The sequence below is a fragment of the Euprymna scolopes genome, chromosome 9, assembly GCF_053919585.1.
Source record: "Euprymna scolopes isolate OS-2025 chromosome 9, ASM5391958v1, whole genome shotgun sequence".
Classification (NCBI taxonomy): Eukaryota; Metazoa; Mollusca; class Cephalopoda; order Sepiida; family Sepiolidae; genus Euprymna; species Euprymna scolopes.
Window position 1 is genome coordinate 152,652,910 of NC_136490.1, and position 24,274 is coordinate 152,677,183.

Sequence of the window (24,274 nt, forward strand, 5' to 3'; positions counted from 1 at the left end):
TATAGTTTTGTAAGTTTACCAATGTATGGTTAGATATGGTTTAGTAGGTTTAGGAATGTATGGTTAGATATGGTTTAGTAGGTTTAGGATTAGGATAAAGTGTTAGAGTATGATCTACTTTCTATTAGAAATTCTGATTTGATGCCCAAACCGGACATTTAGTAAGACTGAAAGATTAGATATGCTCAGTATAGAGACAAGAGAACATTTGATATGGAGTACAGTTATACCTGATAGATATAGGTTATTGCATATTCTGTAAGTATAGTTAAAGTATAGATGGATGGATAAGTAGTATTGTATACGAATGCATGGAATTTTAGACAATTTGAGTAAGTTGCCTTTAGACTACAACTAAGGAGAATGACTTCGCCTTTCTCTTAATATCCGGAAGTTTTTATTTCAATGAGTACCGGTTTAGTTTGTGTAATAATTATTGCAATACTATCTCTTAATAAAGAGATATTAATGGTTACTGTTCATTATAGATTACTTTAAGTCAATGTATTGGACTAAGGCTAGTAAGTATTTACTTAGAAGCTTGGTTATGGGTTGGGAGTTATAATCGGGAGCATGCCTAGGAAATTTTAGGTGTTAATGGGTATCGATTTACGAGTTTGTTAAGGTCAAGGGCGGAGAGCAAGGACCCATCTAAGTTACGTGAGACGGATTTGTTTAGTGTCAACTTAGGAAGTAGAGCAGATTTGATTTGTTAGTGATCAGGAGAAAGAGAATTTAAGTAAAAAATAATAAGGTTTGTCATGCAAAACAGACAAGGCAGTCATCTTGGAGGTAAAGTATCTATAGGAGGTACTTGCTTAGTATACAAGCAGCAGTATTTTGAAGTTTGGAGAGGAATTTTAGGTACAATAGTTTCATGACTTATTGCACAAGTCCGTAGTCAAGGTGAGGGACGATGTACTTCTAATATTGAAACTGGGTTTATCTAATTTTAAAAGTAGTTGACTAGAGTGTTATTAGGTGTTCTACTTAGCTTAGGGATAGAATAAAGATTTAAGGTAATATTCAGGGTGATATAAGCAATTTCATGAGGATTGGATATATGATCACTGGATGTTGAACTGCTCAGGAGGATTCTTGTATCAATTAAGAAGGATGTCTTGGTGATATAAGATTTGAGAAATTAAGAGTCTGGGGATACAGAGAGCTTTGAGCCGATGAGGATTCAGTATAGGCGATTGTATATAGGTAACAAAGGTGGTTTAGTTTAGTACGCACGTATTGTACATATTAAGTATACTGCTTCAGTTCAATCCTCTAACGCAAAGGAAAATCCGTTTGCATTCCGGTTTGCAATTTTGTCAAGAGGGGAAATTTAAAAACAGCTTATCTAATTGTTGATGATATCAGTTTATAGACAATAGTACAGACTGATAAATTGTTGTGTAAGGCATAAGAGCCCCTCATCTTCAGATGAGATGATGGATCACGAGCATAAGTTCGGAGCAGGGATCCGGAAAGGAAATGGCAGTGTACAAGCAAGGGGGGGGGGGTCACTGATGTTTATTAACTTTTTTTTTTTTCCTTAAAAAAAAAAAAAAAAAAAAAAAAAATTTTTTTTTCGATGGCTGATTATATTAAGTATCGTACTTAAATAAAGTTTTCATGTCCTCTAAATAACTTAGCATAATTTCTTTTTTTACCGAGTTTGTCTTTACTATAGCATTGACTTACTAATTAAGTGACATGGCATTGTAAGCGGCGAAATAGTCTATTTAAGTGAAGAAAAGTTATCGGTTACAATATGCCTGAAAATGGAAAGAATATTAGCTTTAAATTATATGCGAACAGTTAGGAATTTTACTTAGCTTTGGTTTTTTTTCTTGGATACTCGAGGCTAAAAAGCATGGTGGTCGTTTCACTTGGCCTCATACGGTCAAATGGCACTTGTGGTACCAAGATGCTATCTAATTAGGGAGACGGTGTGGGCTGATTTAGAGGGAGGGGGGGTCACTTAGTGAAAAGTGTTCCATTTGGCGGCGCGACATATTTCTTTACATGTGTATCGTTTTTAGAGGTATTAATGTTAACAATTGAATACGCGTTTCAAACAAATATGATGGAAATAAAATATTAATAGATATAACGTAAAAATAATAGCATATATAACGTACAAGGTGAAAAGCGGAAAAAACTGAAAAGGAAATGTGCAGTTGAAAAGTACAGCTTTAGGAAAGAATTTAAGAATTATTCACCGTAAGGATTCGTTTTGCATATAAGGTGGCATGTAAGGATTCGATTTGCATATAAGGTGGCATATAAAAAGAATCATCTCATTTGCATATAAGGTGACATATAAAAAGAATCATCTCATTTGCATATCAGGTGACATATAAAAAGAATCATCTCATTTGCATATCAGGTGACATATAAAAAGAATCAGCTCATTTGCATATCAGGTGACATATAAAAAGAATCATCTCATTTGCATATAAGGTGACATATAAAAAGAATTAGCTGATTTGCATATCAGGTGACATATAAAAAGAATCATCTCATTTGCATATAAGGTGTCATATAAAAAGAATCATCTCATTTGCATATAAGGTGACATATAAAAAGAATCATCTCATTTGCATATCAGGTGATATATAAAAAGAATCATCTCATTTGCATATCAAGTGACATATAAAAAGACTCATCTCATTTGCATATCAGGTGATATATAAAAAGACTCATCTCATTTGCATATCAGGTGACATATAAAAAGACTCATCTCATTTGCATATCAGGTGACATATAAAAAGACTCATCTCATTTGCATATCAGGTGATATATAAAAAGAATCAGCTCATTTGCATATAAGGTGACATATAAAAAGAATCATCTCATTTGCATATCAGGTGACATATAAAAAGAATCATCTCATTTGCATATCAGGTGCATAGAAAAAGAATCATCTCATTTGCATATCAGGTGACATATAAAAAGAATCAGCAGCCATTTTTTCTTCTTCATTCTTTTTGTCGACATTAGACTCTACACTTTAGCTGCACAAAAACAAGTTTGCAATAATTTTTAATCACAGTTTTGACCAAACTCCTTGTATTTACTTATTTTGCTTATGTTTTCGTTTTTCTTTTCTTTTTGTTTGTTTGTGTCATGGTTTTATCATGAAGCATTTTTAATGTCTAATTTGCTCTGTGATCTGACCGTTACCATGTGCCTTCAATAAATTTCCATACTTTTTTCATATGGACACTTTTATTGATAATACACACATGAAACTCTAGTCCCTGTAATAACTGTGTGTACAGGCATCACTGGCATCAAACGGTGCACTCATTGTCTCTAATAGACACACAACGGTCCTTATCCATGAAAGTCTTTATTTGGCTAATCAACTCTGGTGTTCTGACTTCCTTACCTCTCCACACTACTCATCATCCTTCACAGACTCCCTGCCTTCCTCAAATCTTTTATGCCACTCAAAACCTGATGCTCGATTCATGCAAGATGGTCCCAAAGCAGTCTGAAGTATTCCATAAGTTTCTGTGGCATTTTTTTCTAAATTTAAAACAGAATTTTATTGCATTACATTCTTCTATAATGTCTTCAGTCAAGACTGAATTTTGTAAATTCACTAGCTGTGACAATCAGGCCTTAGTAGGGTGTATTCCAATTCCCGCTGTAGCTGTTCATTTGAACCTGAAATCATAAAAATTGGTTAGTCGACTCATAAGATATAAATCAATAACATACTGAATTTTCAACTGTCTATGACAATTTCAAATACCTGTACAAAAAAGTAATAAAGGAAATTTATTTAAGGCACCTTGTAAGTGACCAACAAGATTATACCATCTGGCTATTATATGCATACTAGTTGTATATATCCGGCGTTACTAGATCAAAAAATATTATTAGGCCGAATGTTTAATAACATACTATTTAAGATACACTGAATACCCTAACTTCTTACGATTTTCCTGAAAGTGGATCACATGTTGGATTTATAAAAGCATAAAATACATCGATTTTCGTCTGTGAAAATTGAACGAGAACTAGCTTCAAGGGGAAATAGCTACCACAGCTTAAATAAATAAAGAAATGAAGACAATTCTATCACAATGAACAATTAATAACATGAAGCTAATTATCAGAATAGATTTACTTTAATGTGATATGCAAATGAGGTTACTCCTTTAATGTGGATTTCCTTTGAATAAATGGAACATATAGAAATTATGCTGGGATTTAAGTGTATAAAAATTTTGAAACTGTACTTTTTTTACATATTAATCAAATTATGAACAAACAGACAGGAATATGATTTTATTATAATATATATATATATATATATATATATATATATATATATATATATATATATAAGAGCAAATAGTTAATAAAGCATGTTAAAAACACTTTGAAAAAGAGTTAAAAACATATTTAATCTGAAAAGGAAACACTTAATAAGTGGATAGTCCTTAATCCGCGGAGTTTCGAAGAAATACTTTCCTTCTCATCAGAGGGTAGGAATTACCAAATGCGGGATCGGATTATGCATACAAAAGTATTTGATGAAACTGCAAGTACGTCAAAGACGTTACTTAATAGCAAAAAGTGAAGCAGAGGGAATATGGTGAAGAAAAAGGTGATTTCACATGAATAGATAGTCTGGTGAAAGGTAAAGTATCCAATGACGGTAAAATCCAAAAATGTAAGTGCAAGAAAGTTAATTTAATTTTCCATTCGCACAAGTAAAATACAAAATTTTATTATATATATATATATATATATATATATATATATATATATATGAAATGTGATATCCGGAAAGGGAATGTGCAAGAAACAGTGGATAGGCTGGGGCGCCAAATTAGTCTGGAGTGTGAGGTGTACGGGAGATTATGTCTGAGCAGAGCTGGGCTGATAAGCCACCAGACTACTTATCAGTGCAATGGGACACAAAAACGTCTTGTGTTGCCAGATCTAACCTGTGTCAACTGCGGGCGGATGTGCAAAACAGCAGGCGGTTTGAAACGGCATTTGAATATTCATAGAAGTGACCATCAAGAACGTGCTGCTAGTGGCGCTCATGTCTGCACAATGTGTGCCAAAGAATGCCAGAATGCAAAGAGTTTGGCAGGGCTTAAAGCCACCTTCATGCGGCCCATCACTGATTTGTTTTCGTGTTTCTGTACACATATATTTTTATATGTGCTATATCAAGTAATGGCAATGTTCAAAAACGAATTTGCTGCCATCATATACATATATTAGCGCAAATTTTAAATATAAGGAGTTTTGGTATATATATATATATATATATATATATATATATATATATATATATATATATTCATATTATATTATAATCTATCTATATATATTGATAGGAAAAAGGTCTAATTATGGGATCACTATTGTTCCCTGTACTGGCCAATATATACAAGGAATACTTTGAGGAAATGCCATTGGGATCGACATCAGTAAATCCAACTTCCATTGGACAATATCTAAATTTCAATTCCTATTATACATACAATGTAAAGAAAGGAATCGTCCATTACATCTGCAACATCGAGCTAAAGCAATATCTAGTTACAGCAACAATATCAGGAACAGACGTTGTAGAGAATTTAATACATTTTATATATATATATATATATATATATATATATAAATGACAAAAGTCTATATTCCAAATTTTAAGATGGTATCTATCTTACCGTTTATTTCTTTACGTACATAACATCTTGAAATTTGGAATATAGACTTTTTTCATTTATTTGTATATTCTCTGTTGTTACAACGAGCTTCATAAATTAAAGGACTGGTATTAATAAAAGGTGAAATATAATTGAATAAACATATTTCCTCATATATATATATATATATATATATATATATATATATATATATATATATATAATTAAAACGAGTGACATTTTGTGCCATAGAATTTATTTTGTCAGCCTCCTTTGATGCTTTGATCATAATAGTCTACAGCACATTTTGTCACTCACATTCCTGTCGCCACTCTTAAATCGACAAACCCATCTACTGTGCTCACATTAACTGCATTGGCTTCGTAAACGTTCAACAGGCGCCAGTAAATGTTGATCAGTTCAATTTCTTCTGCATGATGCCATTCAATTAACGTATCTCTGCTTCTGTCGCATGTCCATGACAGAGGCTGCTTTCTTAGAGTCTTACGCTAATCAATATCTGCAACACAACAGAGAGATGAAACTTTCAGGTCATGAATGCATAAGTTCAGTCATCATAACAATATAATTTGCAATGCCTCTTAATCTATTCGGGCGGAATAAAAAAAATAGGAGGCATTACTTTTGGAAGGCTCTCGTAAACACGCACACATACACACACGGTCAAAAATAGTGATCTATATGAATAGTAAGAATGCAGATTTAATAACAAGAATAGGTTTAAGGCTCACACAATTCATATTATAATTGTCTGCAAAGACCGATGGTGCAACGGCTTTGCGGGTGATACCAAGAATGTAATTGCGAATTACTTAATTACTCGGTCATGGCTGACACAATGAGAGCATACTATCGCCATGGATTAAATAAAGGGTCCCGTTTGAAATTTTGTGCGGGTTCCTGAATTCGACAGAAAGATTTTCAAATTTTACAAGATACACCCGAAGAAAGTGAAAGGTTACATCGGCTGAAACGTTGTAAGAATACAACTGAAGATTACAACAGTGAATGATACAAATTATCTAAAATAATTCAGAAACATGTTTCATTAAAAACATAATTCGTCATTTGACAAAATATGAAATATTAGATTTACATTTAAATGGACATCTTTTTCAATTTCCAAATTTAAAAAGCCAATGCTTGAAACAAGAGAAAGTTTCATTGGATGATTTGGCAGGTGTATATCTTGAGTTCTATTTACACAAGTTTTTGGTCAATAACCTCTGACCTTCTTCAGGTGTATCTTGTTGAACTTGCAAATCTTTTTATCCAACAGAGAATTTGCATGGAATTTTGAATTTTGAATGGGTGGTGATGCAACATTCAAAATACAATTGCGAATTACTTAGGACTTCTCCTCCGTCATGGTTGACGGAACGAGAGCATGCTACCCTCATGGATTAAATAAAGAGTTCTCTTCATGCAGATTCCCGACAAGATACACTTGACCAAGGTTGGAAGTTATATTGATCAAAAACATTGTGAAAATAAAACTCAAAATGATGATTTGGCAGGCGTACATATATAAGTTTTTGGTAAAAAAACCTCCGACCTTCTTCAGGTGTATCTTGTCAAACACGAGAATCTTTCTATCAAACACAGGAATCTATCTACCGAACTCGAGAATTTGCATGGAATTTTGAATTAATCCACGGATGGTGATGCGACATTCAAAATACAATTGCAAATTACTTAGGACTTAGTCATGGCTGATGGAACGAGAGCATGCTACCACCGTGGATTAAATAAAGGGTTCTGTTTATGCAGATTCCCGAGTTCAACATGATACACTTGATAAAGGTTGGAGGTTACATTGATCGAAAACATCGTGAAAATAAATAATAGTCCAAAGAATCCAAATAATACGTTTAATAAAATTTGCTTTGTAAAATTCAAAACAATTTCATTTATGTGTCGTATTTTTTTTATTACTTTTCAGAAAAGAACGGCACGTTTGTGTGTAAATGTGTTTTGAGTTTTGGGAAATACGGCCAATTAAATGAGAATGAATGTCACAGTGAAAGCATTGTATCTACTTTTAGCTTGTATCGAACGTTTGGTAAGTACACGAAATTCTTGCCATCACAAATAAATAGTGGCATCCAGAGAGAAAGGATGGGGCGACGGTTTATTCAGATTGATGTAGAGGGGGGGGGGCATCCAATAAGCTCCCTAAGGGGATGTCTGCTCATTTTGGAAAAACCTTCTTTTTTTTTTACTTGGGAGTGACGACTTATCAAGGCCTCAAAGCCAGTCGAGGATAAGGGTTAATATAAGGTGGCAATCGTTAATAGTGTAAATTGAGTAGAATTTGATTATTTATGGGGATGGCTCGAAAAGAACTTGTTTACATTGAATTTGAAAGCTACCATGTTGTATTCAACTAGGAAGCAGGACAACGGAACTGTGTTCCACAGGTGGGCAGATTTAGGAAAGAAGCTTTGTTCATAGAATCTATGTTTAGATTAAGGCACGGATAGGGAGTAGCGGGAAATCGTTTATAGTGGTTGTAGCTAGTCGCGTGTTTTTTGTGAAACTTTGGCTAGGGAAAATCATAGATTGGAGTTCAGTCAGCCACTTGCCATGAAAATAACGATAGAGCAGAAACAGGCTCGCAACGTCTCTTCTGTGGAAAAGAGGTTGCAGAGAAGAAAAAAGTACAAAAACTACAGTGAAAGGGGTGGGATTTTACTGCCGGTCGACTTAGTAGAGAGGGCACAAGTGTCATTAGTTCATTAGAGCACATTCTATTAAAGTACTTCTAAAAAAGGTGCAGAGATGCAATATTGCAGCGATGAAACAAAGTGCAGAACTTATCAGAATTGATGTGAACAATATTCCATACATGGGTGAAGTGTGACTTTGTAAAGATATAAGATACTTTCTGGTGTGAGTAATTTTCTAGCACGTTAGAGGGAGCCCACTTTCTTTGCAGTAGCCTTTATAATGTCCTCAATGTATCTATTCTAATTCATGTTGCCTGTGAATGTTAAGCCAAAGAGTTTGAAGGATAAGCTCTCAGGCAGGGTGTTATTTGTCAAGGCAATTGTTGGCTGAGAAGTTTTTTGTAGTTTTAGTAGCATTAAATATTATTATCCATTTACGACTCCACTTCACTACAGACTAATTTAAGGATCTTTGCTTAAAAATATCTGTGAGATTTGACGTACATTCTATTAGACATGCACCATATCTTTGTTATAACGATATTCAAATAAATTAAAAAAACATTTTTCTTTGTTTCCTTTTCTTTCAAGAATTATTTGTTTCTGTCTGCAGAAATTGGCTGTCCAGCTCCTAAATCCTTTGAATGGGCCCACATCACATCTTTGCCCAGTTCCGTAGAGGAAAGGTATGCATATAACACAAAAGCGATTTACACATGCAATCCCGGTTATGAATTCCCAGATAAACACAACAGTTCAACCATCACGTGTCTTCAAAACAACCAGTGGGAACCACTTCCAGGAAATTGCTCACGTAAGTTTGATTTATTGCCAAACTAGTTGAATATCCACCCAAGTATAACAAGTGTTACAAATTGAGATGCTGGTGAGTGAGTGGGGAAGAAACGCGGTGAAATCATGCAGTGCTCTGACGTCATGCAAATGAAGTAAAATAATCGTGATTACAGATAACCACAACAACAGTAGCAGCAAGTCTCCCATGAAATTGAACATTTCCCAAATTATATTTGCATATTATCCGAACTCAAAAACACGCGGCTTTTTTGTATTTTTTTTTTCTTCTAAAGTATGCATTACTTCCAGCTAAAGTTAATACATAAGGTATTACTTCTTAACCAGCTTTTTAAACGAGTTAAAAATAACCAGACTTTTTCAATTTGATAAAAGTTCCATTATAGCATATTTATTATGGGGTGGAGCTGGAACAGTTTAACATCCCAGCTCGACCTAGATAAAGACAAAAAGTATCCATGCATTAACATGAGAGGGGAGACTATCTTCAAGTACTATCCTAATATATACTTATACTAAGTAGATGTTAATAAGTCCTTCTCACCTTTTATTTTATTTTAGTTTATTTATTTATTTCTTCAATGGAGAGTAGATAATGCATGTGGATGTGTTATCGTCAGCTCCGGTAACTCTTGCTTCTCCTTTTTTGTCCTTCAGTCCTCATTTCAAATGAGTGATTTTTCTGACAAAGGGTGAAGAAAATGCTGCTTTCTAGGTCGGTAGTACTTTGTAAAGAGTAGCCTGAGATGTCGGAAAATTTCTGTTTCTATGTCCATCCTTGTGGTCATGTCACTAGTAAGGGTGCTGGAGGTAAACATTTCCTCTGGGCTGACGTTACCCGCCTGATAGTCAGGGACCCGAACCTTGGATTAACCACTAAGGAGGCTGTCCTATCAGCAGGTGCAAAATAACGGGGCTGCTGTATTGCCATTTGGTGAATGGATTCTGGACCATACAGTAGTTTCTGGTAGGGCCTCTCGATGCCATACTAGTGGGTAATTGTTACAGCTTTACCTTTTCATGTGCCACAAAAAAAAATTCTTGTCTTTTTCTCTCTTATTTTCCCTCTCTGTCCTGCTCCAACCAAGTCTACCGACCTGCTCCACAAACCCCAAAATCTCAATCATAACAAATCTCAAAAAAAGAAACACGAATAAACCTAGAACCCCATCTACCAACGTAGGCCCCTACTACCAGGTCTCCTTCTCCAACATAAGGGGTCTACATTCCAACCTTCCAGAGGTTGAAACACAATTACAGGAGATGAAACCGGACATATTCTTTCTAAGTGAAACTGGCATAGGGGCAACCACTTCTCTAGACGAATTCATAATTAAAGGATACTCTAACTTAACATCTAAATCTGACCCCCAAGATCGTCATGGGCATGGAATATGTGCCTACATCAAAGATGGCTTTCTATGTGGTAGGGATATCCCCAGAGAAGACCCTAATTTACCTTATATGTGCTTCCGGGTTGCACTAGCTTACACCACTGCATTTATATTTGCCCTCTATCGCCCCCACAACAAGAGCATATCTGAGAAAATTGATCACATCCTGTCTGCTCATCCTTCAGCTAACATTCACATTTGCGGTGACTTCAATGTACATAATGTGGAATGGCTGACCCACTCAAATAAAACCGATGACGAGGGGAGGTTTTTTCATGATTTTGCCATTGCTTATGACCTCACTCAGATTGTTCACAAACCCACCCGTGTGCACGATACGCCCGGTCAATATGCAAGCCTTCTAGACCTTTTCCTCACAACTTCCTCTGAGCTGTGTTCATGTTCTGTTCTATCTCCTCTGGGATCTTCCGACCATCAGTTAAGATAAAAACGAAATGTAATAAGACTAGAGATGTACCTCTCCACCATACTGTATATCGATACTCTACCACTGACTGGGATAGCTTCTGTACATTCATATCTGACCTACCTCTGCATTCCATGTTTAAAAAGGATGTGTCCTCTATAGTATCAGACCTGACTGAATGGTTAATTGTAGGCATAGACCGATTCATACCATCCAAAACATTCCAGCAAAAACCTAACAGCCAGCCATGGTTCTCCCCTGAATGTGCTGCTGCCATTGTGCACAGAAATCACTTTTTCCATAGCTACCAACGTAATAGATGTACTGAGACTAAAGCTGCTTTCAGGACTGCCAGCAACCACTGTAAAAGAGGAATAAAACATGCAAGAGAGCTATATGCTCAGTTTGTTAAATCGAAAGTAGCTGAGCAGCGGCTTGGTTCCCACCAGTTCTGGCAAATAGCAAACAGGATCTTGAACAGAAGCGTGTGTTCTATCCCAACTATCATCAATGGACCTGAGGTCATCTCGTCAGCATCAGACAAGGCCAGACTATTTGCCAAGAACTTTGCAGCTAATTCTACCCTATGCGACAATGACCATCAACTCCCTGTATTTCCTCCTATAACACTCAACACGCTATGCAACATACAAATATCTGTGCGTGAGGTCACCAAGCTAATCAAGAACCTTAATTCCAGTAAAGCAACTGGCCCTGATAGCATTCCAGTTATAGTGCTGAAAAAACTCCAACCAGAACTTGCCCCCATACTTACAAAACTGTTGAAACATTGCCTTAAGGAGAAGTGCTTTCCAACACCCTGGAAAATCTCATCAGTATGCTCTGTATTTAAGAATTCAGGTGAAAAGTCATCTCCCTCTCAGTACAGACCAATAAGTCTTCTGTGTGTCATGAGTAAGTTGTTGGAATCCATATTAAATAAAGAAGTAGTCAACCACCTCAACAGAAACAACCTTCTTAGTGACACACAATATGGTTTCCACTCTGCAAGATCTACAGCAGATGTGCTAACGGTTATATCACATAGGATTAGTGAATCTCTTGACAAAGGTTTCCTTTCCAGGGCAATTGCTCTTGACATATCAAAGGCCTTCGATAAGGTATGGTATAAGGGCCTACTTCACAAGATTTCCAGCTACGGTATTACTGGAAATGTTTTCTCAGTCATTAAATCATTTCTCTCTGATAGGCTCATAAGAGTAGTGGTTGATGGGCAGAAATCAGAGGCCTGCAGTATTAATGCTGGAGTCCCCCAGGGGTCAATCCTGGGCCCAACTCTCTTCCTGATCTACATCAATGATCTCCCAAAACACATATTTAAATCATTCGTTGACATCTATGCTGATGACACGACCATCTATGGCAACACATCAAAGGCCGTAAATGACAAAGTTCTCTCTAATGCTCTCTTCTCTGATCTTGAGTGTGTGGTACAATGGGGGAAGAGGTTGCTGGTCACTTTTAATGCATCCAAAACCAAGCTTCTATCTTTACATCATCAACGCTCTGATCCCCATCTGGCATCAATTGAAATGGGTGGCTCTCGTCTTGGAGAGGCTCCATGTTTTGACAAGCTTCTGGGTTTGATATTTACTCCTGATCTGAAATGGAACACATACATCAAATCTGTTGCCAGAGACGCTGGGAAAATGGTGGGATCCTTCTACCGCTCCAGAAGATATCTCACTACTAATGCAATTCTCTATCTGTATAAAAACCAAGTACATCCAAGGATGGAGTACTGCTGCCACATCTGGGCAGGAGCTGCTAAATACACCCTATCCTGCCTTGACAGAGTACAAAATAGACTTCGTGGTTTAGTGGGGGATGCCCTTTTCTCTTCCCTGCAACCTCTCTCCCACAGAAGAGACATTGTGAGCCTGTCTTTGTTTTATCGTTATTTTCATGGCAGGTGCTCGTCTGAGCTCCAATCCCTCGTTCCCCCTCGCCAATCTTTCATGAGAAACACCCGTCTAGCTGAAACTACTGTCAATAATTTTCCCCACTCTTTATCTGTGCCTAAATCCAAACGTAGATCCCATGAGCAAAGCTTCTTTCTTAGAACTGCACGCCAGTGGAACTCTCTGCCGCTTGCCTGTTTCCCACCTGACTACAACTTGGACGTCTTCAAATCCAACATAAACAAACTCCTGACAAACCGCCCCCTTAAGTAAGACACTCTATCAAAACCCACCAATACTAAGGATTACTACAATACTATCTCATTGATTACTGTACATGCAATAACCCTTATTCCTGAGTGGCCTTCGGGCCTTGATAAGTGGTGACCCCCATGTAAAAAAAAAAAAGCAGCGACACCTCGTGATTTATATGTTTGGAACTCTTTGGATTAAAAATTCAGTGATGATTGGTGTAAGTATTCAACTTCCTTTTCTGGCTAGCCCAATCAGAGGCAAACTGAATACATGGCAGGATTGATAAAAGTGGTTAAAATACGGCTGATTTCTCTTTCCTTGGTCAGGACGCGGTATTGACAACAACTCTACATGGTTCGGATCAAACCTTAAACTTCTTTCTTGGGGCACAACATCCAAACCTTTAGCCCTTGATTTTGTACTTCGACAAGGAGATAAATAATCCATCATGGCTACCACCAGACTCTGACTTCACCTGTGTACAGTACATGAACCCTTTTCTCCTCAAACATTTTCAAGCTTCCTAACATTTTTATCTTCATCCATACTCATTGAGTTATTCTATTACTAGCACTCTTCTTTTCTATTCATCTTTTACTTAACAAAGTTTTTTTTGTTTTTTTACTCACCTTCACTCCAAACAAACCGAACACATGACAAATGTAATATACAAATTCTCCTGTTCATTCAAATAATGTCTTCCTAATCAAACTATGAATTCATATAGTACATATATTGACCATACAACGACAACCCTCTCCAGACGCCTCACATCACCTATCAGAAAGCAGTGCCATGCAACACCATATTCCCACTCACAAAAAAACTAAAATCAACCGAAATAAGAAATGTATTAACCACTAACAAGAACATGAAAAATCGAAATAATTGCACACCAAGATTAAAATTACCAGAAGCAATATTAATTTTTTAAAATACAGCCCAACATTAACAAAATAGCTCTCAACATTGGTACTAACATATTCAATATATTTAACAATTAATATATATATATATATATATATTCGTAAGTATATATATACATATATATATATATATATATATATATATATATATATATAAATTAGTATTCCTATCTGTTTGTTTATTTGTTCACAAGTTTATTAATATATACAAAAATTCATTACTTTATCATATTATTCATTACTATATATATTATGATTATTGCAAAAAATAATATTAAAGATGTGACGTCATTTGCATTTTACATTAAGGAAAATCGACTTTATTAAATGGCGGTGTATTAGTTATTGCTTATGGTGAGAGAATTATTTTAAGTGTTTTATTTAAGTTTATTATTTAAATTTGATTTATATTGATAACATATTTAATTTAATTTATTTTTACCAACATCGACTTTTTTATGAATCGGTTTGAGTTATTTCCCTTGTGCACGAACGTTGTTCTTTTTGTTTTTGTTTTCTTTTTCGACGAATATTAAAGCTAAAAACTTTCAAGCATTATTTTTGGAATTAGTTTAAATAAAATAATTTCCGTGATTTTGCACTTAACGTTGTGGTCCAGTGAATTTTTATTTTAAAATAAACAAACAATTCAATTCAACAACGATTCTTTATTTAAAACAAAAACAAAAAAACTTTCGTTTACGTTTTTTTTACCAGTTTTTTTTTCTTCACATTTTTTTGACATCATAACTATTTTTTTTTTCTTTTAATAACGCAATAAGTCATAACTCATCATTTTTATAGCATAAACATTCGATGAACACAAATTCTACTTTGGTATTTTTTAAACTGAATTATTTACAATTTGTTTTCGTTGCAACAGACCGTAAAGACAAATCTTTTTAGACTGAGGTAGCATAAAAGAAATTCGCTTAAATTGGAAAATAGTACATAAAAAGGTGCTCAATATCCGGAGAATAGCTTCTTTTCGTATCCCTTCTGCCGAAATATCTGGTGGAGAGTTTGTCACATACTTCTTCTATATTCGGAGGGGGTGATTACATATTCGTGTTTTCATTCGTTCTTCTATTTTTGAAATTCTTGTTGGGGTAACGATAGAGTTGATATATAATAATGCTCAATATTATTACTATAGCAGGTATGGCCAAACCAAATTTCATGTCGACCCTGGCAACGCTGGGTATCCATGCTAGTATATCTATATATATAAATTCGTATTCATGCCTGTTTGTCTGTTCGCAATTTGATTAATATATACGAAACGTGTCTTACTTTAATTCTCCATTTATTTCTATATATAGTATGATAGTTGCCAAAAATATACAATTAAGAGATCACCTTATTTGCATATGACATTAAGAAAAATCGATTTTACTAAATAGCGGTATCTTAGTTAATGTTTTTAGGGAGAGAATTATTTTAAATATTCTATTTAAAATTGTTATTTAATAAATTTTAAACAAAAATCCTATTGATAATATATTTAATTTAATTTATTTTGGAATTAATATTTCCAACACCGACTTTTTTTTAAAAACTTTTTTTAGTTATTTGCCCCAGCTGCTATACATAAAAAACAAACGTTCACCAAATATCATTTGGTAATTTCATTAAGTTTCTAGCAGGAAAAATAATTCCGTGTAGATAGAAAAATGTTTGCCTTTTATTTATTTTTTTAAATATTCAAACAAAAAAAAACAACACTTATGAAAAAACTGAAAAGATTTCATTTGTTTATTTTATTATTTAAACGGCAATACAGAATCGGTAAATTTTTACCACGTAATTCAGCCTTGTTTAATACCTAAAAACTTGAAAATCTACTGTCCCCCTCTTTAAATTCCACAATTTACACTTTTTTTTCTTTTTTCACATTAATTTCATCGATCACAAACTTAATTTTCTAATTAAAAAGGTAACTTTATACGATCTTTTTTTTTTTAGCCTAATACATTCAAACAGCCTTTATAAATTTTATGAGAGAAGAAATTTTGAAAAAAAATAACATGTAAGAGTAGGGGGATCACTTTTCTAGATAAATTTAACGTAACATGAGCACCCACTTTTTGGCCACCAAGCGTTCAACGAGGCATGTCACCTCTAGCATTTTTTTCAAGTTTGGCGATTGAGAGGTAGGGCAAAATCTGACAAATACAATTTGTTTTTTTCTGGGGGGGGGGTATTACATTGGAAACGTAAATTGGCCTTTTTTAGGTTTGACAGATTGGCTTTTTTAAGGAGAAATTTGGCTTTTTTTACGCTCTTTCATTCCAAAAAAAAACATGGCGCCCAAAAACAGTTCGTAAAAGAGCTTAAAAAGGCCCATCTGCCAAACCTTAGAAAGGCCAAATTTTAAAAGCAATGTAGTGACCTCGAATAATAAATATAAATGATAAAACAATAATAAAAATGATTTTTTTTTTCTGGTTTTATTAAAGCCTTTGGGTCTAACAATGTGTTTTATACAAAAATAAATAGTTTTTATATTTTTATATCTGGCAAATAATTTACACCACTAAACTACACATTTACCAAAATTAAAAATAAACGCATGCGTTAATGTTTAGGCTCACAACATCGTGAGTTTTCTTAGGACAGTGATCACTTCTGCCGAAATATTTGGTGGAAAGGGTATCAGATACTTCTTTTTGTGGGGGATTACATTTACATGTTTTTATCCGTTCTTTTATTTTTGAAATTGTTGTGGGGGTATCCACGTTACTCATGATAAAAATGATTAGTATAGCAGGCATATATATATATATATATATATATATATATATATATAGTATGTATATACTATATATATAGTATATATAGTATATATATAATATATATACTATATATAGTATGTATATACTATATATATAGTATATATAGTATATATATAATATATATACTATATATAGTATATATAATATATATATACTATATATAGTATATATAATATATAATATATATATAGTATATATAGTATATATATATATATATATATTTATATTTTGTGTACAGAAAGTTGTTAGATGAGACAAGTCATTGGTACCGTCGGTTTCAAGCCCGATAATAAGGACCGTTTAATGTATGCTTATCAAGCTCTCTTCAGCCAATATTCGTCTATTTTATAACCGGAAGTGTGAAATATATATACCTCGCGAGTTCACGTTTAAATCTCGTTTTGTTACCCCCCTCCACCCGTTTATTTATCGGATGATGATGATTTCATTAACTTTAAACTTTGAATTATTTAAATTTAAAATCTAATTTCGAAAAAAAAATTTCCTTATATAAATCGATTTTAATTGGAACCCAAATAATTTTTGAATATCTAAATTTTTGTATTTACAATTTTTTCCCCTATTTCATATATATATATATATATATATATATTACATTTTAACCCTAAACAAGGCAAATTGCCACTTTGGTGTAGGGGGCTACTATCAGGGGCAACAACTACCGGGGTACTATGTAGGGATTTGGGCAGCAAGATGTTGGTTCACGTTACACTTGAACTTCTGCACGTCAGTACTGTTGGGGAAGCAGGGACCTGGAATGGAATTCCAAAGTCTAGCGGTTCTGGGGAAGAAACTATTGGAGTAGAAAGATCTTTTACATCTAGGGATCTCTACAGTGTGGGGGTGGGATTTAGCAGCTTGTAAGGTTTGTCGAGGTTGCTCACATCCTGGGGGCACAAGTGCTTGCAGTTCGTCAGAGCATTCACCACTAAAATACTTGTAGAACAGACAGAGGGATGTATCATTTCGTCGATGGGACAGAGGCTGAAGCTTTGATGCCAGTTCAGGGCCTATCAGGTTTGCGACTCTCTTTTGAACCTTATCAAGGAGTGAGAGACTAGTAGCAGATGCACCAGTCCAAATGTGACAGCAATACTCCATACATGGGCGAATGGTGGCCTTATAGAGGTACAGGATACTTTCAGGTGTTAGTAGTTGTCTAGCACTGTTGAGAGAGCCCACCTTTCTTGCAGCGGCCCTGGCAATGCCTTCAATGTAATTGTTCATACTCATGTTTCCAGTGAACGTTACGCCAAGGAGTTTGAAGGATGTACTTTCAGATAAAGAGTCGTTGGCCATTGCTATAGGTGGTAGAGAGGGGTTCTTGTAATTATTGAATGAAACTAATTTAGTCTTGGCGACACTGAACGTGGATACCGTATGATCTAATTTTCCTGAGGAGACCCTCATGCAATACCCTATCAAAAGCCTTAGATATAACTAGAGCTACCGCTCTGCCCTCCTCCGCTTTTTTCAGTGAATGGTATATATATATATATATATATATATATATATATATATATAATCAACATCTAAGTTTTGTTCTTTTCATTAATCCAGTTTATTAGGAGCCCCTTCCTTCTGTGTGTGCACTTTTTCAAAGCTTCACTCCTCACATTTGAACATTTTATTTTTGGGTCATGAATTGCCCAGAGGATGTAGTATTTTTCTGCATTACAGAGCGAGCATTGACTTAATTCCGGGACGTATGCTGGTTTGTGCTCTATTTTTCTCCATTTATGGAAAAAGGTGTATTTTTTCTTTAAGCTTACACACCCGGGTAACTAATGCTGTATTCATTTTTGTTTTAACTCTATTTTATATATATATATATATATATATATATATATATATATATATATATATATATATATATATATATATATATAATTTCGACAAATTCAAACAATATGTCGTTTGAAAATTTTCATAAGAACAGCCTTTCTTCAAACTTATTAAATAAAAAACACTTTAACAATGAAACATTAAGGAAAAGAAACATTTCCTTTATGAGGAAAAGAAAACAAACGGGGACACTTTACCTCCGTCCCGTTCTTTGTAAAGTATTTTTTAAAGATTTATATATCAACTTATTTTCGTATCTTTATATAAAAAAATTCAAACTAAATATCCTTTTAAAAATTTATATATCTACCTATTTATTATCTTTATTAGAAAAAAACCCAAACAATTTCAAATTAAATATCAAATGATGTTACCACTAATTACCTATGCCCATTAAATATGTTTTATTAATACGATTTATCGATTTCTTAAATTAGATTTCTATATTTCTTTATTTAATTAAACTTATTTGTAAAAATATTTATTTTTTAATTTTTTCTTTTTTTTTTTCCTTAATTTCTTCTTTTTTCATTTTTAATTTTTAATTGTATTATTTATTAGATCGGACTAATCAACTAAGTTAAATCGTTACAAAACCATGTAAGTTTTGTATACTGAAATTGCTCTGTTTATTTACAAAATTATCTGCATGCTTATTTATGCGATTTAGGACAGGTTTAGGTTTAAAACTTATTCAATAAGGAAATAAAGTCTAAACATTACTTTATATTTATTTCATTTTCATTCTTCATTTAAATTTAAAGATTTCGATCTCTTTATTCTTCTTATCTTTTTAATTTTATATTTTTTATTATATATATATATATATTCCTGTTTTTCCTTCTTCTTCCCTTTTTTTTTCCTGTTAAGATTATGGATAGTTTAGAAGTAGATGGGAGATAATTCTGTAAGTCCGGTATTTTAAGATACCAAAAAACTAATAATCATTTCTAACGATAAAGGGGAAATAACCAGGACCGTTCGGTGTGTCTAGTTTGGTAAATTTCTGATATTCATTTATGATTTATTTATTAATTCAACGGATCCAATTAGAACTATGCTAATTTATTCAAAATATAAGTTTTAAAAGCACATCTTAACCATGATACCATAAATTAAGCTACGTTTGTCAACAAACCATAATTTGCTGAGGTTATGCATGGCTTCAATACAAAATAATGCTTCAGGAATTAAGTTCTCAAATACTTATCGAATGGGGGGGGGCTGCCCCAGGCACAAATGCAACCCACGACCGCCTACCACAAGCCCCCTCGGTCGGACTGTCGTCGAAGACACCTCTCCTATACAATGTAGCAAAACTCAAAAGCTTGTAAAACCCCAGAAGTGGTGGTGGTAGCCGTCCAGACCCCGCTCTGACACCTGCATTAATAGGTATTTTAATAGTAAAACTAATCTTTACCTCCATATACGTTTTACTTCAATGAAAGTGGGGGTTAACCTTGTTTTTTTGTTTGTTTGTTTTTGTTTTTTTTTATTAAAACTGTTATAAATAGATTAATATTTAAACGCTATAATTTTTCAAGTTATTACTATTTTTTTTCTTTTGCTAATTATTTGTTAAACTATTCTATTTATCTGGAAACGGCATCAACCACTTTGCTATCAATATGACTAAAAAAGTGTTACCAGTTTCGAGACAGTATTGCTAATCCTTGTTAATCCTTATTATAAATCTAAATTTCTTATCTAGTAATCCATGGTTTTTATTTCTAAAAAATGTTTATAATGTAGAATGTTGGTTGATTGCTTGCTAGATTTGAATCCATCATCACAACTAATTTACACCATTCTTAGTTATTTAACGCTACATAAACTTTGGTTCTGCACCCAAGAACCTTTATTTTTCCCAGAATGTTTTTTTTTTTATCTCAGCTACATTTAAGACGTGATAGCAAAAATCTATTCCTGTGAAGACATCCCTGTATAGAATCCAGCCTTTTATTTAATATTTCTACTTTAGAATCGACTATGTAGAAGGCTTCTAATTGCACCATTTTTATTTCCCAGGTCTATACTTACTACCTTTATCTACTATTGATCATTTTAATTCAAAATCTTTTTTGTTTCTATGGAGTTCCCTGACCCAATCACCTAATGCAGTCGTATTCCTCTTTTTATTTCTAATTATAATTCTTGTACCATCCCCCCTTCTATCATTAACACCTTCTTTATTAGTTTCCATCTCCGGTTCATGTTTGAAGGATACAATATGGTTTTTGTATCTTTCCTTAAACGCGTATTCTGTGGCCCCAAGATATACCTTCTTAATATTATCGGTTTTAATCTCACATTTGTACACTATTTCTGAGGTTAAGCATTTACCATCCAACGGACAATTGCCAGGTATTCTACAGTTACAATTTATCTCTAAGACACTTTTATCCGATGCTGACTCGTTATTATTAATTATTCTGCTTATTTTCCTGTTATTAGAGCTTATTATAGTGTTGGATATGCACGGAAAACAGTGGATTAAACCAAACCTGATTCTTGCGTCTGTTTCTCTTATTAATATTACCCTCCTCATGATTATTTGTTTCACTGCTAATATTACTCTCAGTGTTTTCATCCCTTTTATCCTTATTAATGTAACCTTTATTAATCTTCGGTTTCTTTCTTGCTCTCATTGCCATGTTGTACGATATTGTGTAGTTAGGTTTGTTACTCTTATTGTTTGCACTCCTCTTATATTCTATTTTACCATGATATCCCGATCTAAGAAGAGCTTCATTGTAATATTCTTTGTTTTTATCAAAAAGAGTCTCATTCTTAGAAAGTTCAGATACTCTTTTAGAAATGTTAGGGGTAAGAGCCTTCTTCATACACTTAGGATGATTCGATTGATAATCAATATAGAATATTTTTTGGTTAGGTTTGTGATACGGTTCATATGTGGTATCACTTAGACTAAGAATAATGTATAAAAAGTTTACTTTTTTTTGTAATTGCTGTCGATTGTTATTTCTAATCGCATTTCTTTAAAAAAAACTTCTGATATTTTTCCTCAATATTTCAGTAATACGATCGCTGGAATTAACTATAAAGAGTGCGTCATCCCTATATAGCCCTCCTCATTTAAACCAGGTATTTTTCTGTTTAACCCCCTTAGTAAGTACAATCCTACCAAGTCGGTAACCTTTGCAGAATCCAGGCCCCATCGTGATGTCAAAATGGCCCTCTCTATCTTTTCTTGTCCACAGCTATCCGTTATATCTGATTAAGGTTTTTCTAGCTATTTTCATAATTTAAATTTCTAACTTAGTCACGTCTGTTTCCTCTTCAGCTAGTTTAAGTGCTTTCTCGAATAGTATAGGGGAAATTGAAGGGTAATACGAATCTATGTCGAACTTTTTTGATTTTCGGGTCCCTTCAAACTACTTAAGTACTTCACCTGGAGAAATCCAGAAGAAACTTTGGATTTTAAGGTTGGTATAATTCTGTGTAGTATCTTTTTACTGATATTACCTATGTCAGATGCACACGGTGCAAGTAGTCTAATACTGGGTTTATTATTGAAATCCGGTTTGTGATCCTTCAATAAAAACCGAGGGTTAAGTGGAGTATAAACTTCTATTTTATCCTGAATATCCATTTTCTCGCAAATTTTCAGTGCTAACAAGTTAATCCTATAGAGATCTTCTTCAGTTGCTTTCTTATATTTATTATTAAGTTCAGTTAGAATGAGATTGTTATATGTTTGAAAATTCATACTGTAAATGTTCATAGTTTTATCTGCAGAAACCATACTACAAATTTGTATAATATATATATATATATATATATATATATATATATATATATATATATATATATATATATATACAAATTTGTAGTATTCCGAATTATACTGGGTTAATATAATTCAGTAATTGTTTATATACCAATAAATTTAAGCCAAAAAGGAGAGATGACTTAAAAAGAGAAACATTAATAAGACTTTCAAAAAATAGTGGACAATCGTAACCTTATGGTTTCAGCAGATAAAGCTATGAACATTTACAGTATGAATTTTCAAACATATAACAATCTCATTCTAATATATATATATATATAGTATATATATATATATATATATATATATATATAGAATGTATATATATATAGTATATATATATATATATATATATATATATATATATAGAATGTATATATATATAGTATATATATATAGTATATATATATAGTATATATATATAGAATGTATATATATATATATAGTATATATATATAGTATACAGAAAAATAAATAAAGAAAGCTCTTTCAGATTTAATCAGGCTTGCCTTAATAACGACTTGCTGCCATAATTCTTGGGGAGGGGATGCAGAATTTAAATGCTGAAATCATGAAGGGAAGGCTTTAATAATTCATGATTAAAAGTAAAATGCGTAAAATACGTTTTAAAAAAGTAAAGAAAAAGGAAGCAAGAAGAGGAAAGAAAAATCAAGGGGAAGTCAGCTGACCGGTTTCACCCTCGCTTTCTCAAAGCCTTTATTAAGGAATTTAAAAAGAAAAATCGAAAATATGTATAGCATTAAAATAAAGTTATGTTGTGCCCTGTTAATGGGAGAAAAAAGTAAAAAAATGGAAGTGATTAAAATCAAGCAACATTATGATATTTTTCTTGAAGATCCTAGAGGTTAATCACATTCAAACCTAAGAGACATTCTCTCTGTTTACAGAGAGAAGGCCTCCTCAACCAAGCGTGAACAGTCTCCAAGATCTTTAAATGGACTACTGAGTGAGCACAATTAATAAAAAAAATAAGTCTGTGCTAAAGTTTGCTGCACATGACGGGTTTATGATGAGATTGTCAGTTATTGAAGACCTGTATGTCTTGGCAAGTACATCCATTGCTCGGTATGTCCCATTTCTGATTTTGTGTAGTACATGCTGTTAAACTCTCCCATCCAATCTCAATGTTGTTCGACCAACATAGTTGGCACCACAACTACACTCAAAATTGTAAATGACATTATTATTATGATGGTGTGGGATAGAAATTCTTTCTGAGAGGATCCTCTTTGGCACTAGCAACATTGATATGTTTCTCGGAATAGTTCATTTTATGAGGAAAGGAGTATAGTAGTTTCTCTACAACATATTTTTATTGATAAAACTATGTTCTTATTTTTTGGTTCTTTTTTCAGGAAAGCAATGCCAGCCAATTCCTAAAGTGGACCGCACAATCACAGATACGAATGACACTCATTTCGGTTCCAAAGTTACTTACAAATGTCAGTCTGGACTGATGTTTCAAACTTACCAAGCAGCTATTACCATTGAGTGTCTTGCCAATGGTTCATGGGATTCTGTAGTACCACCCTGCGTTGGTGAGTCTGTCTCGGTTTTCTAAAATTGTAATATTTTTAACAACAACTAAAAGTCTTTATACATGTGTGTGTGTGTGTGTGTGTGTGTGTGTGTGTGTGTGTGTGTGTGTGTGTGTGTGTGTGTGTGTGTGTGTGTTTATATGCGCTCTTTTTTTCCAC

At 33.6% G+C, this 24,274-nt stretch overlaps 1 protein-coding gene across 1 annotated transcript in view; it reads left to right on the forward strand.

The window, feature by feature from the left end:
• The window catches only part of LOC145284935 (uncharacterized), a 175,649-nt gene that overhangs the window by 138,724 nt on the left and 12,651 nt on the right, over window positions 1-24,274 (forward strand). The window contains exons 27-29 of the mRNA XM_080134033.1: window positions 7,639-7,758; window positions 8,979-9,179; window positions 23,933-24,115. Of these exons, the coding sequence (XP_079990159.1) occupies window positions 7,639-7,758; window positions 8,979-9,179; window positions 23,933-24,115 (504 nt within the window). The remainder of the gene's footprint in view (window positions 1-7,638; window positions 7,759-8,978; window positions 9,180-23,932; window positions 24,116-24,274) is intronic.